This window comes from Pygoscelis adeliae, unplaced genomic scaffold, assembly GCF_000699105.1.
Source record: "Pygoscelis adeliae isolate BGI_AS28 unplaced genomic scaffold, ASM69910v1 Scaffold19, whole genome shotgun sequence".
Classification (NCBI taxonomy): Eukaryota; Metazoa; Chordata; class Aves; order Sphenisciformes; family Spheniscidae; genus Pygoscelis; species Pygoscelis adeliae.
The window spans coordinates 1,649,796-1,668,143 of record NW_008825533.1 but is presented as its reverse complement, the minus strand read 5'-3'; the positions used below and the strand labels follow the sequence as shown (position 1 = coordinate 1,668,143).

General features: G+C 38.6%; 1 protein-coding gene across 1 annotated transcript in view; it reads right to left on the bottom strand.

The window, feature by feature from the left end:
- The window catches only part of VCAN (versican), a 111,506-nt gene that overhangs the window by 14,904 nt on the left and 78,254 nt on the right, over nt 1-18,348 (bottom strand). The window contains exons 7-10 of the mRNA XM_009331777.1: nt 13,416-13,529; nt 10,873-10,986; nt 3,785-3,943; nt 2,932-3,014 (exon numbers count right to left, since the gene is read on the bottom strand). Of these exons, the coding sequence (XP_009330052.1) occupies nt 2,932-3,014; nt 3,785-3,943; nt 10,873-10,986; nt 13,416-13,529 (470 nt within the window). The remainder of the gene's footprint in view (nt 1-2,931; nt 3,015-3,784; nt 3,944-10,872; nt 10,987-13,415; nt 13,530-18,348) is intronic.

Sequence of the window (18,348 nt, the reverse complement as noted above, 5' to 3'; positions counted from 1 at the left end):
AGGTATTTGATCCCTTTTCCAGAAATTACTAATAAAATACATGCCAACACCTGGCAAAAGAATTCCTTTCAACATACTGAATATTTTAGTTGTGGGTTTCCTTATGTCCATGGAAAATGAGTACCAAAGTAATCCCAACCTTGTTCCATAATCTCCAATGATAGAGCCTGTGGTTCAACAATTCCCGGTTCTAGGGGGTTTTTTGGTTCAGAAAGAAAACTCATGTGAAAGAGAAATCACTAAAATGTATCACAGCTAGTTCATCTGGGCAGTACTGGGTCAACTGCAGCACTGGGCCAACCATTCCATCCACAACATGTCTTGCTGTTATTGTTCACTTGCTTTTTCTTTTAAGTCTACCAAGCATCAGAACTTTTTCTTTTTTAAATCCAAAACCTAATAAAATCATGTAAGCATGATTTTCAGATTACACCAAGCTGTTATTGGCAGAAGATTCAAACAAGTATCAAGATAAAGATTAATGTACATCACTTGTAGACGCATAGTCTGTCTAAGAGCTGGAGTGACTTTTCTGATAGTATCTCCAAGAAAACTCTTATATCAGGGGAATCCTCAGCAGACTTGACATATTTTCCTCTATGCCAGAAGTGTTGAATAGAATTGTAGATAGATAATATTATCTTGGAGAAAGCATGGAGCTGGGCAACAAAGTTAGAAACAGCTGAATTACAGATGCACCCTGATATGTAAAACGCAAGAAGGTTATTTAGATTTTGGCTACATGCAAGAGCTACTTCGAATCTCAGAAATTCAAGTTAGAATGTGAGTGTTGATGTAATAATGCTGATTTTTATGATCACAATTATATTAATGGATTTAACACTATCATGACTACTGTTCACCTGCAAATTCATACATGATGTAATTTTTTGACCTACACAGTATTCAAATTCATTGGAATTTTAAGGCATCATCAGGGAAATACATCCGATGCATAAATTTAATTATGTTATTGTTCCTATTAATTACTAGAGAAGCAATAAATCACTGTTACCAGAAGAGTGGTTAGAAAGTATGAAAAATAAGTTAAAAACTATTTTAAAGGGAAAAGGAGCAAATGAGGAAGCTGCTCAGAACCATGGTATCCAGAAACCATATGGAATAATTTATGAAGGAAAGCTATTGAAGCAATGAACATAAATGATTTCAAGAGACACCTAAATTGTTTCCGAAGGAAGAGACAGAGGGAAGTTGTTAAAAAGAAAAGAAAAATAAAGTGGAAAAAAGATCAATCAAAAGAGAAATCTGTTGGACAGATGGTCTTATTCTGTCCTTAGAATATCTTCATTTCTTAAAATTGAAAATTAAAGTTAAAAAGTAATACCACATTTTCCCAGTAGCCTGAATTAAAAAATAAAATCTCAGTCCTAATTTTAATTTCCTTGAATTCATCATTCAGTGACATAGCAAATTTGTCTTTAGAATATATAAGAATGTATCTTGTTTTACAAGATCTTGTAAAATGGGCTGCCCCTTCAGGCACTACCTTTATGCCCAAATTTCTCTCACCTAACTTTAGATCCCTTAGTGAAGTGTAGGCTCCTTGACCAACCACTGCAGACAGCCTGAACCACCACTGAGCTCCAGCCAAACCCAAACCACCTTCAGAGGGTGCCTGTTACTGTCAGTGAGGTGTAAGAAGCCACATCAGGAGACAGAGAATGAACTCATCCAGAATGAGTAGAGTTCAAGGCCATGGCCCATTTTGTGCTCCCAAAAATACATGAGGATAGGTAAGAGAAAATGATGAAATGAAACTCTTCTGCTTACATCCTGCAAGACTTTGTGGCTCCAAGCACAAATGGGTGCATTGGTACCGCCACAGATGCACTGAGCAATCAATCAGGCAACAAAAAGTTTCATCATCTTTTTCTTCCCGCCTGTGCTGTCACCTGCCACACATGGTAGTTTCCCCAAGAAATGGCTTATTTACAAGTCATTTTAGAGGACTTTAAACCTCTGGTTATCTACATGAAATGGTAATAAATGAAGCCTGTTTTGCCCCAGGTGTCTTTCTACATAAGTTGTAGCCACATGGTATGCAGCAATGATCATTGCGTGCATGTGTGAGCATGTGCATATGTCTGTCCAGATGCTTTCTGCTTTAAGAAGAATTCACAACGGGAAAGGAAAATAATAAGCATAACCAGTTTGGGTTTTTTTTAATGTAATGTTCTTCAATGGGTGTTAAACAGCAATAAATCACTTGTCCCTTCTACAAAAGAGACTGTTGGAAAGAGCTCAATCATTTCCTGTATCCATCAGATCTTTGATTTAGGTTAGTTAAAGGTGGGTAGAGACTGTTCTCCCTCTCCTTCTGCTGATTTTCCTTCTTGTTTTAAGGCAATAAGAGGTATCAATAGCATCTTAAAGTTTTATGGACAGATTATTGGTTACAGGCCTCCTGAACCACCTAAGGATGGCTGCTTCTCCATCCTAGCTGTAGAGCTGCCATACAGACTAGAACAATCTCCTACAATAGTTGAGAGACCCCTTTGTCCACTCTCACAGACCCAGCAAATGCAAGAGCTTGAATGCCATATCCTTGTCTGAAAAACACATTCTCTTCCATGTACAGAAGGGAGAGAATTGTCATATGTGTCCTTGTATAAGGCCAGAAGAGCACAAACGAGCTCCAGCAGAGACCCTTAAATTACAGTCTCAGACTTTTTGAGTTTTTTGGTTTGGAAGGTTTGAGAGCTCCCGCAGATGCTATAGTAAGAACTAAGAATAAGATTTTAGAACTATACCGCAAAATAGTTATCCCGAAACAAGAGTTTGCTGGCTGTTTGCTTGGGTGAATATTTAGTGACTGCATTTTTTCATTCAGCTTCCCTCATTGCTGGTGGGAATTTGATAAGCCACCACAAAAAGAAATGAATGAGTGATTGCATTTCAAAGGCATCTTACCAGCGGGCTACCATCAGTCCAGCGGAAATCACGCTCAAACATCTTGTCATTGAGGCCAATCCATTGGTAGTCATGCCCAATACCTAAGGAAACAGAAGGATATTTTCATTAACCTTCCCATAAATGGACAAGATTTCACCAAAGAAAATAAAAAGAATTTGCACAGAATGAATCAGACATCCTGTTCTTAAGATTCTTCTACTCATTATGCAAACAACTATTTATAGGCTGGTTTTCAGCTTTTCAATTTTAATTTGGGATGCCTATAAAAATGCAGATTCTCATCTAACAGTTTAAAACAATCCTGTCTCTTCCCTCTTGATGGCGTCTCCCAAAGAAAACAGATTAGTTTTCTACCTGAGCGTGTATGATGGGGGAGGAAAGAAAAGAAAAAGAGAATAAAATAATAAAAGCACGTATTTTAACCTACATTTTTCAAGTTTTGGTTAGGCTGTGACCAGTGTTGTCTAGATTGTGGAACACAACATACAGGAGATATTTCTTCATGCCTACCTAATACAATATACGGTGGCGTGGTCATTGATGTCAGGGGCACAAGAAATCTAAAGTCTCCAGAAAAAAGTGTTTCATCAATTTCCAATGCCAAAACAATAGTTCCTGTTCTCTTCCTCAAAAACAAAGTATTTTCTATGTAACAAATAACAACTTAATAGTGATAGGGAACTTGCATTGACTGCAAAAGCAAACATGAAGAACACAAAGTGTGCCTTTTAAACATTCTAAAAGTATATTTTAAGATGGAGATATAAAAGCTGAGTGATCAGGAGGATATTTCACTAGCTCTGAACCCTCAGTGCCCTCTCCTGTTTAGAGGAATCCTAACAGTACATACGGTTCACAAAGATCTGCTCCTCATGAGACAAGATGCTTGTCAAGTGTGCTCCCTGAAGACGGCATTCCCTTTCAGCCGTGTCCCATGTACGCCGATGAGCAAAGTATTTGTAGCACTGTCCTTGGAACTTGTGCCAGCCGTAATCACAAGTCTCTGTGTCTGTGACAAACAAATAAATCACATCTCCGTCAATGGGTGTGAAACACAGGCATGTTTCATGTAAGTGGATGGATTTTCTGCAGGGCAAATGTTCAAGAAGATATCGACCCGTTAAGCAGTACAAATGCAAACAATCAACACTCATCCTTGAGACTTCATTACATTTTCAGGTAGTTCTGTCTACCCAGTTTCAGTACAAGCCACAAGAATATTACTTATGAAAGGAGTTTAATTGCAACTGGCAACTTTGTGAACTTCCAGTGATCGAATTGTGCTGTATCTGGACAACCTCAGGAGGACATCTTGAGTCCATAACTTTGGATGAATGAAATGCCTGGATGTTGGACTGTTGTAAGTCTATATTTCATCTGAGTTTTCTGAGTCTGTATATGGGGATGGGAATGTTTACTTGCAGGGGCAAATAGGTCTTTGAGTGACTGTACTGAATTACCTTGGTTTGGAAGAAACTGATAATTGAAAATAATATGAAGGAAAGTGCTTGTGATTGTTTGGTCCACAGATGCAAAGCTGCAGTATTATCTTTCTGAACTTACCCCTCCAAATCCTCCTCCAAAGCCCATCTTCCTTGACAAAGTCTAACTTAATAAACTTTAGGCATCAGTTTCTAAGGAAGGCTGTAAAGCTGAAATACAAAGTAATGAAAGAAATGCACACTGTCTGTGCTTGTATGAGGGATGGTACTGATAAGAATCCATAATAGACAGAAGTTCACATCAGCCAGTATATCCTTTCATCTAAAGAGAAATAAACACGAGCCTTGGAACAGGAACAATCCGTGGATTTGACGTTAATTATTTTGTCAAGGTTAGGCAGCTGTAAACAGAATAGATGGCAAGAAACCACAAAGTTCCTGTTCCAAGTTTGCTTCTGCATCAACACTGTAGGAGTGAATCACAGACAAAAATCAGCATTAATAAGATGGGCATAACAAATATGATGCCTGAATGTGTCTGAGCTGTGCTTGATGATGATAAGAACTTGCCACTGAGAAGAGAGAGTTTTAGGGAGGAATGGCATAAACAATAGGGAAAACTCAGACTGTTTTGAGTTATGGCAGATGAAATGGCATCATAAAGGACACTTCAGCACAAGATTACAGCTTGTTCCGACTACAGCTGGTTCCAGCTATCTAAGTACATGATGGCTCACCCTGAAGGGCCTCAGTTGCAGGATGTTGAAGAACAAAAGCACAAAGTTTGGCCTTCCCCACCCCACCCACCAAACAGGAATTTGCCACTACCTACCAAGTTTTATCAATCCCCAAACAAAACTGTGCCTGAAAGCAACTGTCTGGCCTTTCCAGAGATATAGATATGTTCTGGGGATGAAATTGGATTTCTTATTTTTGGTAAGTCAATATAGTCGATAGTCGGTAACATGCTTTGGCCGAAGGGGCTCTTTTTGCGTTAGTACAGAAAAAGCTAAATATTACAGAATATTCCAATGACATATGACTGCAAATTCTATAATTATGATATTTCTTAGGTTTTGAGCAGCTACCACCTGAAAGACAATTGTGGAATAATTTTTTCACAACACAAGGCTGGATCTTAATTTATAGCAGGAAGAGGCCATACACATCCTGAAGCACCAAAGTGCCTATTTTTTTTTAAAGATTTTAAATCTCCCAAGATAAAAACTAGACTATAGATGTACATAAATGGATTTAAAAGTGCAAACATATCACTTCGGAGATTTACCAGAATTTCTCTGACAATTCCTGGCAACACTAATAATGCAGCAATTATTGTCTTAGGAGTCTGGTATCAAAATGATTTTCTAAAAGTCATCAGTACAGACATAAATGTATCAAATACAAAGGCATAATAGAGCTTACACTGATTATCTCTCTTCTATTTTCAACAAGTTAAGCTGTAGAAAACTGCTTGTGCCGTGAGTTATCCCAGCTATGAAAAAGGAATGTAATCTATACTACTGACTTGTTAGTTTTTTATCTTTTCCGTCTTTGTATTTTGTATGAGGTGCAGGCTGCAGATATAGCTTTAATCTCTGGCATCTAGGCCATTTTAAAGTTTAGTCTGCCTTTGGCTTTCTAGAACATTTGTTTAACCACACGATGCTGACTAACAGTGTTATGTCCTTTGTGAAGGCACTTAAGATTTTATTATTCATCTTGTTCAGGGACTCCCTTTTCCCACAGGAAAGAAGTCAGATAATAACAAGCAGCATTGCATGCTGAGAAAATTGTGGCCAGAGAGCATTTCCAGGCTATTTTAATCAAGTCTTCCCTGGCCTCTGCTAGGGAAGAAGTGCACAATTTGAGAGAAGATCTGCTGAAAGGCACATGGGGGAGGCAAAGATGCTTGAAAACACAAAACGTAGAAGACTGGGTTCAAAGAATGAGATATAATGCCCTGAGCATGAATCATAAATAACAAAATTTCTCTTCTTAGGATAGAGGATGCCAAATGGTGACATAGGTACTCTTAGTTGAAATGCATGCACTGCAGTGCACACACAACTCCTCCCTCCTATCCAAAATGGCATGTTGTTTTCCAAAAGGTAAAAGTTGAGTAACTTCTTCTGCACCTGTTTGTAGCCCAAATTTACAAAGACAGAAGAAGACACGGCTGATGGCTATAAAATACGTTGGATATTTAGAAGGGGAAGAGAGGATTTGCTTTTTGGTTTTGGGGGGCTTTTTGAGAGAGAGAGGAGAGGTTGATGAGAAGAGGGGAAAAAGGAATGGGGAAAGGGAGAGTCAGGAGGCTAGAGGCAAACCAGGCAAGCAAAAATGTGGGGACTGTTTCATCCCTGCAGTGCTCTGTCCTGAGTGTGTGTATCTTACTACATTAACAAAGCTGAAAGGGTGACACAAAGGTAAGGGCTCCATATGGGTGTAAATTTTTAATGTCTTTACTGAACCAGACGTTTAACTGCACGTGGGTGTAAATTTTCTGACCCAATCAGCTGTGAGTAGAGTAGGTGCAAGCACTTACTGAATACAATACTCCATGTTCATTGTATACTTATCCAGGGAGGTAATCACAGTTTTCTGTAACCTTATTCCAGAACATGATGGAAAGACTGAAACACTGCTTGCCATATTTATGGTGTTTTAAAAGTTGTCTGACTAGTCTTAAGATTTATGACAATTTACAGGCTTTTTCAGTGATGTGTGCACAGAGTTACTTACACAGCTTCTGTTCTTTGTAACTGCAATTGTATATGTATAACAACATCTCTAAACACTGCCTTAAAAAAAAAAGTTCTCTGTATGTTTAATACATAGATAGGTACTGCTTTTTCAACAGCTGCAATAAGCTGCTGACAATAGGTCCCTTGTCTTTAAAGAAATTCCATAAGAGGCTTAAAGAAAATAAAGACTGAAACACAGGTACTAGAACATAATAAGAGTCTTGCTCAGCTGTGAATTTTATCTTTGACTGTCTGCTTTCAGCTAATGAACAAATGCCTGAGGCCCATTAGCCCACACATATTGAGGAGAAACCGTTTCTCTGGTAAATATTCAAAATAATCCCTTCTCAGCTGAAAGACATCAGTTAGAGACCATCTGTTTTCAGAAAGTATCTTTGCCATGAGCCCTTCTCAAATACTTCCATCCCAAGCTACCAAGCCCTGGGAACAAAGTGAATCAAATGAGACCAGTTGTAATCACAGACATTTGAACAATGAACTTAGGTTATAAAAAAATATTGTTCCTGATATGATGATTAAAAAAAACAGTTGTTTTGTTTTCAGAACCTGGAAGGGAACAGCTGGTTGTATTATCCCAAGGAGGCACATCCCATAACAAACACATATGTGCCATTTTGGCAGACAGGTCCACGCATGCAGCTGCATTTGGTAAACAGGCCAGCCTAGGTGCGCCTGCAGAGATCCCACAGCAGAGAAAGCCAAATCTTGAGTTTAAAGCACAAACACCATTCCTTGAAAGCAGGTAGACACCAGTTAGAATAGCAAAAAGAGAAAAAGAAAAGGAAACTCTAGCCAGCCAAAGAAGGAAAAGGAAAATCTAAACAGGCGCTCATCCAGTTCTCATAAAGAACACTTACTCTTGAAATTATGGTTCAAATTGCAAGTCTCTACTATTTTGTTGTTTCGCATGTAACTATTCATGAAGGAAGGTACTCCTCACCACAAACGCAGATGGCCAGATAATGCAGCAACAGCAGCAGACTTTCATAGACCCCATTGGTCCCTGGGGACTATTCTCTACAGTTGATTCCACTAGCCTGGTGTGAAACAGGGTATCAAACAATCCTCCTCTCCTCTTTTCCCAAACATGGAGCTTGCAAAGCAACGTTTCAGGCAGCAAAATTGGGAGGATCTGAGCTCTGGGCTCATTTGTCTGGACACCAAGAGCTCTCATAAGGGCTTTTCACAAGGGGATAACAATGGAAAGACTGATGGTTCCCCCAGAATAAGACTTGCATCAAGATCTACTGTAGCCTGCAGTCACCCTTTGAAAAAGTGTTTTTGGGATATTTCTGCATTTTAAGAAGTGATGTTCAGATGTCACCAAGTAACATGCAGAATATGCAACTGTACTTTGAAAAGATACATGTGGTGGGCAAAAGAGGATATTATCTAACAGAGGTACTCCACTCACTTTTAATCTAGTCTGAACCAGAAGTGATGCTGGCTTACTGAGCTACCAACCTAGTTTAAAAATGAAACACCCTCAGCTGCTCTATTTCTAACATCAGACAACTTTAGCTCTCTTCAGGAAGAAGTTCCTGGGCTCAGATTGTCTGCTGAACTGTTTCCACCTGGCAAGAAAAACGGCTGTCAGGGAGCCAATTACAGCTCACTGAGTTTCAGGATTGATTTCCCTCACCCAAGGTTAGATCACCCTGAAGGCTCCTCTAACTTCTACCACCTGCCGGAGCTCCCTGATGTGCAGCTGCAGTGTCCTCTGGTGACATCCCCTCCTAATGCTGACACAGGCGTAATACATCAGCTGAAGATCCCTTAGTCTAGAAAAGTCTCATGGGGGCATTTGGGTGAAATTCTGAGCTCTACATTTTTTTCTACACCAGTTTCGTGGGACCAGGATGCGGTGGAGTTGTCTCCTACTTTGAGCTTCGTTTCCAGAGGCAATGCACGCTCTCTGCTTCCATTCCCTTCCATGGCATTTTGAATGTTCAGCACTGTGCCTAAGAAAGCCCTTCAGCTTGACTTTTTTCAAAGCTTTCTAAAATGATTAGTATATATTGGAGAAAAAAAAAAAAAAGAGTAATGAAATATAATCTCAGTGTGCTCAACTCCACCTTTCCTGTGGCACCGAGGTACACATTCTGTCTTTCTGGCTGGTCTTTAAATCTAGTGAGGTCAGGACTGGTGCCTTGAAATAAAGCCTGCTTGCCAGACAACCGTGTCTGAATCACCAACACAGTTTTATTTTGTCTAGTGGAGTGGAAATTTGGCACTAAATCCTTTTCCCAAGTCCCAAACCACTGCAGGACTTTAAGTGGAGGAAATTTAAATTCCAAAGCTGAGTGAGCAGGGCTCTGGTTCTGATTGACAAACTAGGAAATGTTCCCATTAACCACCTAAAATGCACTCTCAGGTTGGTCATAAAAAGCAGTTTAAAGCTACCATGGTACTCAGAGCCACTCGCTACTATGGATTTGCTGGAATGAAGGGGAGGAGGAAGGGAATTGTGAAAACACTGTCAATTTATAATTTTGGAGAACAGATTCAGAAAGTCCTTTCAAATTACAAGGTTAGCCAGATTACTGAAAGAGTTAAACAGTGAAAAGTGCTGGAGCTGGTCAGCTTTGAGAGTTTTCAGCTCTAACAAACAATTCTCTATGGGTTGAGCTGGAAGAGTTTGCAAACTGCCTTTCACTGAAGATGAGAAACAAACATGAAAACACACAATATTAATTAAACCAATCCAAAGGTCTAGTTCATTCATCTGTGACCAAAACCATTCAGCTGAAGAAAAAGAGAAAAGTATTTTCATAAGCTTTAGAAAGTACACTTTAAAACACTATTTCTTTTTGCCATGGAAATGCCTTCATTAATTTTACTGACAGAACAGATTTTGCTACCCTATTCCTCCTCCTACATGGATATATTGACTAAGCATCTTGCACTGTAAATATTTCTTGTAAAGACAGTGGGATTTCTTGCAGGCAATGTTCTAACAATTACAGAGACTTGGATCTTTAATCTGATTTCAGTTGTCCAGTTTAGAAAGCCTTTTACAACTTCCTTGTAATTGTGATCCTGCACCTACTTTTCCTAAAATAATCACAGAAAAAATCAATTTGAAAATTCTGGGATGAAGTTGTCAAGGTTATGGTTCCCAGTGGATGGATATATAATCTGGCATATTCAGTAGACTACTCCTACTTTCCAGTGATGCTTGTTGGAAGTGATGGTTTCTGATATGTCTTTCACACTGTATATAATTTTTTAAGACAGAAGCTTGGTCGGAGAGTAACTCTGCTCCCATTCATTATCCCATAAGCATCACTACAGTAATGAGAGAACCTTGTTATGTGTCTTCCCAGTAGTTTGCAAGCCAATATGAGCAGACTGTGCTTGCCCTGGAGCCACCTAAAAACTGTACAGCTGTTGTTATTTTGGCACAGAAACTGCCCAATATATCAGTTTATATTTGGTACAGCAGTAATGTGACTTCCAGTCAGGTTAGCATGTGGATAGAGTTTGCTCTCATCCATCTGCAAAAGACGGTGCAGATGTAACCTTAAACAAAAAGTCCTGAGTCACAAATCATGGGAGTCTAACATACTCAAAAATTATAATGTCTCCTCATCACTGATGACCTCCCACAGATTTTGACAGTTTCTTCCATCCTCTCATTTTTAGGAGGCTTTGCCTAGTTACTCCAGAAGGGTGTTGAAACGGAAACAGATTACCTCAATCACCATAGACTAAAGAATACACCTTACCTTGTTCACAGAGAGCACCTATATAGCTTGGCAGACACAAGCAAGTAAAGGTATTGAGGCCATCTATACATGTGGCTCCATTCCGGCATGGGTTAGACTGGCATTCATCGATATCTACAACATAAAGATAAAAGTGTTTTTATAATCCACCCACCTCTTAGAAGGGAAATGTTCTTCAGCCTTAGTCATACTTATTACTGGGACCAGTTCAATCCAGAAGAATGAAGTATTGCAAAAGATCCAAGTGACTGGTTTATTTGCATGATAACTGATTTCACTAGGCACAATCTTCCTTTCTCTTCCTCCACAAGCCAAGAAGCAGTTTCCACAGGAAATGTGACATTACTGAACCACAATTTTATATCCTGCACTCTGACTTCTGAGTTAACTTCTAAAATCCAGACCTTCAATTCCTCATTGTGTAGCTGAGAAAGAAGTGATACTGTGCAGTGTATAGTATTTTCCCATACTGGTGGAAAATTTTACTTGAGTGTGTGACCATGGCACAAAAAATTATCATCGAGTACTGGAGACCTCAAATATCTTCACAAATCTCAAATGAAAATGTCCTTATCATATACCATCAAACAGACTGCTAATTTCAGTCTGCAAAGCAGCATGCCCTGGCATCTTATTGGTTTGCATTTCTCATTTCTTCCTTGTCTAATCTTACCAAGATAAGGACAAAGGATCATAAAGAAAATCTCACTAAATGACCAGTCAGATAGTAACATTCATAGTCATGCACAGGTTTACTGCTGAGCCCATGGCTCTAGAATAAACAAATAATATGTCTCTCCCTGACTCCTCTGGCTGCTAAAATACCTTGTCCTCACCTTTTAAATTGGAGCACTAGTTCATTTAATATAATTACGTTGTGCATGTAATTGCACAGGTTATAAGCTAGTATGTCTCTTTATAGAGGTCATATGGTGTTTTCTAATGAGTGCTGTTCCTCTGAAACAATCACAGCTTAAATGTCAATGCAGATTTTGCAAACATCTTAGTCCAAAGTGAACTGCTGGTAGCGACTGACTATTAAAATTTAAGAGAGAAGTTAAACATATCTACAAACCAACAAACAGTTGTGCGATCCTAGGAATAATTGCTGCATCATGTGAAAGGTATTTTTAAAAATATTTTTATTTAAAAAAACTAATTCTGTTCAAATTTTATGCTAGGTCTTGTTTGTTCCAATCATTTGGAAAGCTCTCAAGTCAATATTTTATGCCTTATATACAGAATATCCCTGAATCTCAAATCAATGTTTTATGCCTTGTATCCAGAATATCCCTGAATCCAGGGCTAAAAATGCTGACGTTTACTTTTTTAAGCACCACAGATTAGATTTCCATACGGCCATGGACTGTCCCACTCCAATTCATTAATAAACCACTAAGAGTTCTAGGGGACAAGAAGTGGCCAGATTATTCTTTTATAATCTGAAAAAAAAGAGAAAATTATTATCTCTGACCTCTGGTTTGCCACCAGGGGATGCCATATTCCTTGACAAAGAAGAAGAAGCTTTAGGATGCAACATCTAAAACTTGATATCTACCAGCAACAACCCACTAGGGAACTAGCAAACTCATCAACATGAGCTAGGAAAGCAGAGAAAAACACTGGCTAATTATTTTTTTTAATCACATACTGTCTTGCAGAACACAAATAAAACTATAGTAATCCTGACAATTATGCTGCACTGATATCAACCTTTGGGTGAGGTTGGTTGTTTTCTCCCAAGCTACCTATGATGAGTTGAACTCATTTTAGCAACGTTGCATGAGGTTTTTTTCTTTCAAATTTGGCAGGCAACCATGTAACAGGTAAATCCATGGTATTTATCAGGGAATGAAACTTACAACTTTTCAAAAGCCTAAACCAGCTTTACAACAAATAGCCAAACTACCGCTTTTATCATACTTTGGCTTGCTGGTTGGAAGGAAAACCTGGTTATTCTGAACTGTACTGGTGAGTCTCTTGAAACCCACAGTCATAGCAGGTGAACACAGATGTCACAGGCAGCTTGAAGGAGTCCTCAGCTAGAAGAGTTACCAAAATACTAATTTATACCAAAGACATATATGATTATCATAATATTTACAATTTCCTTGAAAAAATACCAAGCTGGCATTCAGTGCTCAGCTTCCCAGTCACAGTTTGGATTAGTTTATTTTACCACTCTTTCAAATAATTACACAAAGCTCTTAAGAACTATCCCAAATATTAATGTTTGTTTGGGTTTATTTGATGTATTTATGAATTTAATGTTATGAATTCTAGGTCATGTAGTTCATTTACAATTCTCTTACATTTCTGTGCATACACATCTGTGCACTTTATAGCGAGAGAGAAAAAGGGTAGGTGGACCTCTTTCATTTTATTGTTCTCTTCTTAAGTAAGGTCCCACTGTAGAATTTTTCAAATGTCTATGTGTTCTATGTATGTCTATGGATTCTCCAACAAAACACACCAATTCTGCAGATCTCATGTATGGAAACTTTACACTCAACTTAATCAGTATCTAGATGGCATCAGCTTACCTAATTCACACTGCTCGCCATTGAAACCTGGCAAACATGTACAGATGTAAAATGAACCACGCGGATAGCAGGTACCACCGTTAAGGCAGGGATTGCTTTTGCATGGATCTTGGCCTGTTAAACAAGTAGAAAAAGAAAATTGACTCTGTAATTTCAAGGAACTTGTGTCTTTTTGATTTTTTGGAAGAAGAAATCTTTCATTTCTGCATTGATGTTGCAGGCTTTACTGTAGTTACAGAAACTCTATTAACATAGTAGACTACTGAGAGAATAAGATAGTTTTGTAAAATAGTAAAGCTTATTTTCAGGCATCATTATTTTCAACTTTAACAACATGGCATTTACTCTGAACCAGTATAAATAATTTTCAGAATTACATTTTTTCATAGCAATTTGTACTATATTTGGCAGTCATGATATTCTATTGAGGATTTAGTTTGCATGACATGACAATTAATTATAGCTGAAAACAGTTACACATATGCAAAATGAATGGAAAATGCTTTTTTTTTTTGAACAGGGTTAGTTAATGTAGAATGATTGGGTACACAGAACATACTGGCTGGCTGCTGTTGTTTCACTTCATTATATTTCATCAATCAATGCCCACAAAGTCTTATTTCTCTGAAAGGATGTTTTCACACATGCATATTTCCCACCCGCCTTTCTTAAAAACACATTTCAAGAATACAAATAAAGGTACTGAATACATTCGTAACGGAACTAAACATTAAGATAAAAGCTTACCTGCTGTGAAATCCTCAGTTGTTACGGGACTTAGCATTTAAATAGCTTTTCCTTGCAGAGCTTTATGTCTTCGAGTGATGTTTATTTCAACTGAGTTTAGATACCTAGGTATTTTCATTTGATTTAATGTCTAGGAGCAATCACTCACACAAACAAGTACGCACTAGATAGCCATTTCTAAGTATTAGCTTCTCAGAGTTAGAGGAAAATCATGAAGACAGTCCTTCTGGGATACAAGAAGAAAGCCCTGGCTTTGAAAACTTACAAAATGGGTAAGAGAGTTCTGTAACCTAAGCTAATTCAGAGGCATGAGAAAGTTTAGATTTTTGGTTACATTTTTCCAAAACGATCTGACTATGGATTATGAAATAAAAGATAAGTAACATCTATTTTATCCTTGCAAGTTAGACACTCAAAGAAGCCTTCTTAAAGTACCAAGTTCCCTATCTAGTCACTGAAAAGCAGAAGGTTCAGTTGAAAGCCTCCAGAAGAAAATCCCATCTACATAATTTTGGGACTGTAATTAAGCGAGCAGGATCTAGCATTGGAGGTTCTGAAAAGAATCTGATCATATCCATAAAATAGAGTGCTTGTTTTAGGACTGCTTCACTGAAAGTCCCAAATGTAGGGCTATGTTAAGCACCTAATGATGTTTATTGTGCGTTTACTGTCTGTTTGTCTTCCTATGGACTGGATATTTTCCCAGTAAACATTTTCAAATCAACAGCTACCTGGACTATTTGAGGAGAAATAATAGAAAACCCTATAAAATTAAGCCAATTCAGTTCTTTCCTCAGCTATATCTAGACAAAATAAGATTTGAAGCAATGCTACTCATACTGACTCTACCTGCATCATCTATGTATTTGGTGAAATGGTGCCTAATAACCATTACGTAAAACAAAATACTGTGGCAAATGACATCTAACAAAAAGATCTATAATTTAAGAGACAGACACTGTATCAACCAGTTAAATCTACAGACAGGCTGAAAACGTGAAGTCTCGATTTTCTCTTGTCTGGAAAGTTATCTTGTAGGTTAAGAGAAGGTAATTTTTATAGAAAATTCTGATCCTAAAATGTGCACTAGATCTGCTCTCTAAGTCAACTGCAGGATGTTATAAAATAACTCTACCTATAATCCAATTGTATAAGTACTATCATCATGCCAACACAGAAAAGCTATCAGACAAAATTATCTGTTGGAAATTGGAAAATTAAATAATTACAGCTGAATTCTCTACCACAATCAATATTACCTTCCTGTCTTTTAGAACTGGCTGGTCACCTCAAGTCTGATCCAGAGCTCCATGATGCAAACACTCAGGAAAAGTCACTGAGCTTGAGTTTTGGTACCCCCATTCTCCTTCACTTTGTAGGGAGTACAATCATGCTGATTTCAAAGCTTGAGGCTCACGAGTCCTGTTGCTGTTTCACATGGCGCTCTGATTGTCATACCTCTTATCAGAGTTAAGACACACATTTACAAGTATCACAACAAACACATACGACAGCGATCATATTTGGAAGTTACCTGGAATTTGCACTGCTGTGCCTTCAACTGAACCCACACTGGTGCCAATCAGGAAATCTGATCCATTAGTGACTTCCGGAAGGGCAAATGATGAAGTTACATGTTCAATAGCACTTGGCTCCTCAGAGCTTATCGTTGACTGCTCATTTTGATACGGACTGTTTCCAGGGGCAGTGCTGTTTGTTGCAATGTTAGAAGAAATTGTTGTGATCTCCTCTCTACCAAGCAAAGCTGATTGGGTTTCTGTGCTTCTATCCAAAGGTTGTGAAGATGAAGCTAGCATTGTAACTGCTTCCTGGTAAGGTTTAAATACTTCACTTTCAATACTATTGGGTGAATCTGAAACAGGTGTGGAAAAAAGCCATGGGATTTCTCTCTCAGTACTCCTGTCATCTTCTTGACGGGGGTTGTTCACTCTTCCTGAGGAAGCTTCAAATTTTATTGTGCTAACTTTTGGAACATCTGTGCTCACTCTTTCTCCAAAATTCAGAAAAGCAGTGGGCAAGACATGTATTGATGGAGAATCTCCAGAAATGGTAGCTTCTTCCTCAACAGCAAAATCAGTTACAGAGGTTTCTGTCTCCTCTGTCCTATCTGTTACAAGCCTATTAAAGTGAGGAGTACTTTCAGTAGTTGTGCTTTCTGAAACAGGCTTGGGAGAAAACTCCAGCAGAGAAGACTCTGTTCTGTCGAGAAGGTCTGTAGTAGGTGGTTTATATGTTGCTGCAATATCAGAACTAACCTCTTTGAAGGTTCCTTCCGATGAATGATAGGACTGATCTGAATCCTTTGATGATGATGTACTTGGAATGATTACCTCAGGATACACAGATACTCCATTAACTAGCTGAACAGTTACTGAGGATTTAGGAGTTTGAGGTACAGAATAAAAGCTCACTGAATCTGTTTCTTCATACTCTGCTGATGCCAATTTTGTGCTTGTGTATACTGTTGGGTACTTTTCTTCATTCCTGTTAGATGATACAGTTGTCAGTTGGGATGTACTCTGTGTGGTGACAATACTTGAATCAAGCATGTCAGTTGTCAAAGCCTTTTCTGTCTCAGTAATTAAAACTGGTGTAAGAGAAGGAACCACAGGCTGCTTATCACCCAAGTCTTCTTGGCCCATTCCAGAAAAGCCAGAGACAGAGATTGTTTCACTTTGATCTGCTATTACTCGGTTGTTTGCTGAAGTATTCAGCTCATAGGTGTCTTCTGTTGTGCTTGTTACATGTTTAGACTCATGAGGCACATGAGGGCTTGCCAGTGATGGTGCTGTAGGAAGGAAAATGCCCAGTTCAGAGAGTTTGGTAGTGATGAGAGTTTCTGTTGCAAAGTTCATGGCATTTCCTGAACCCAAATCCTTGTCATCTGATTTTGGTCTGTGCCCAGCTGCTACTGATTCACTACTTGGCTGACTGGAAGTAGTCAGAGAAAGGCTGTCACCAGATCCAAGTGCTTTCTCTTTGGTTATGGAAAATTTAGGTGTTGAATCATATTTCTCCCCTTCAGCTGTCATGCTACCATCACCACCGTATGTTGATTGTATGACAGGATTTGGCATTGTCTGCACACTTATTATATCTTCAGGCATTGATTTTGAGTGATCCATGTCTATAATAGTTGTTTCTTCTGATGGGATTTGAAGTCGTTCTTCAATTAGTGTAATATCACCATAAACAGAAACATTCAATAAAACACTTCTTTTATCATCAATCATGGGAATAATTTTCTCATATATCCCAGTATCACTTGTTAATTCTTCTGATGTAGCTGTCCTTGGATGAACAGCAGATGGATTTGTCACAATCTCTTTTTCTTCTGTAAAAAGGGATGCTATTCCTGTGATCACAGTCTTTGATCCATCTATCGGTGCCTCTGTTGTCATAACTTCAGAATAAACTTCCCCAGAAACACTAGATGAAGCATTTAGTTCTACTTTTGACACAGGGGGTATTGACAAATGAGTAAACATATCAGGAGAAGATGAATCTAAAACACCAACCCAGCCAGATCCTTCTCCAGAGCTTTCAGGTAATACTCTGTCTGGCATTTTTGTTGTTGATGTTACAAACGATTCTTCTGTTTCAAGATTAGGAGTTCCACTCAGTATTACAGCAACAGGAGTTACGCCATCTTTAATCAGCAAATGTGAAGTTTCCTCCTGAGAAACAGCTTTAGAAGTAGCTGTTGTCCTATCTGTTTCATTTTCTCCTCTCCTATAGTTAGTTTCCTTATTGTTAGGTTCTTCAGTCGCAACAAAATAATGCGTCGTCTCTTTAACCTCTTTAGAGCTGAAGTTCTTGGAACTCTCTTCTGCTAAAGCTGGGGAACTGGTGATCACTGAGCTGGGGAACTGGTCTTCTGTTTCTGACAGCAGCTCAGTTACAGCACTTGTAACTTCTTCATTAACTTCAGCACCTGACTCGGTGCTTCCTCTTTCAAAGTCTTGTGTCTTGTCAGTTGAAACTTTGGGTCCCATATTTGCAGGATGAGAAGTTTGAGGACTTGAAGTACTCATGATTTCTTTGACAGCCAATGGCACCACAGAAGGAATAACAGCAAGGTCGTCTCCCGATCCTTGACCTGAAAATAATGGATCACTGAGGAGCTCATTATTTGTTAGCTTTTCTCCTTTAGGTGTCAGGAGTG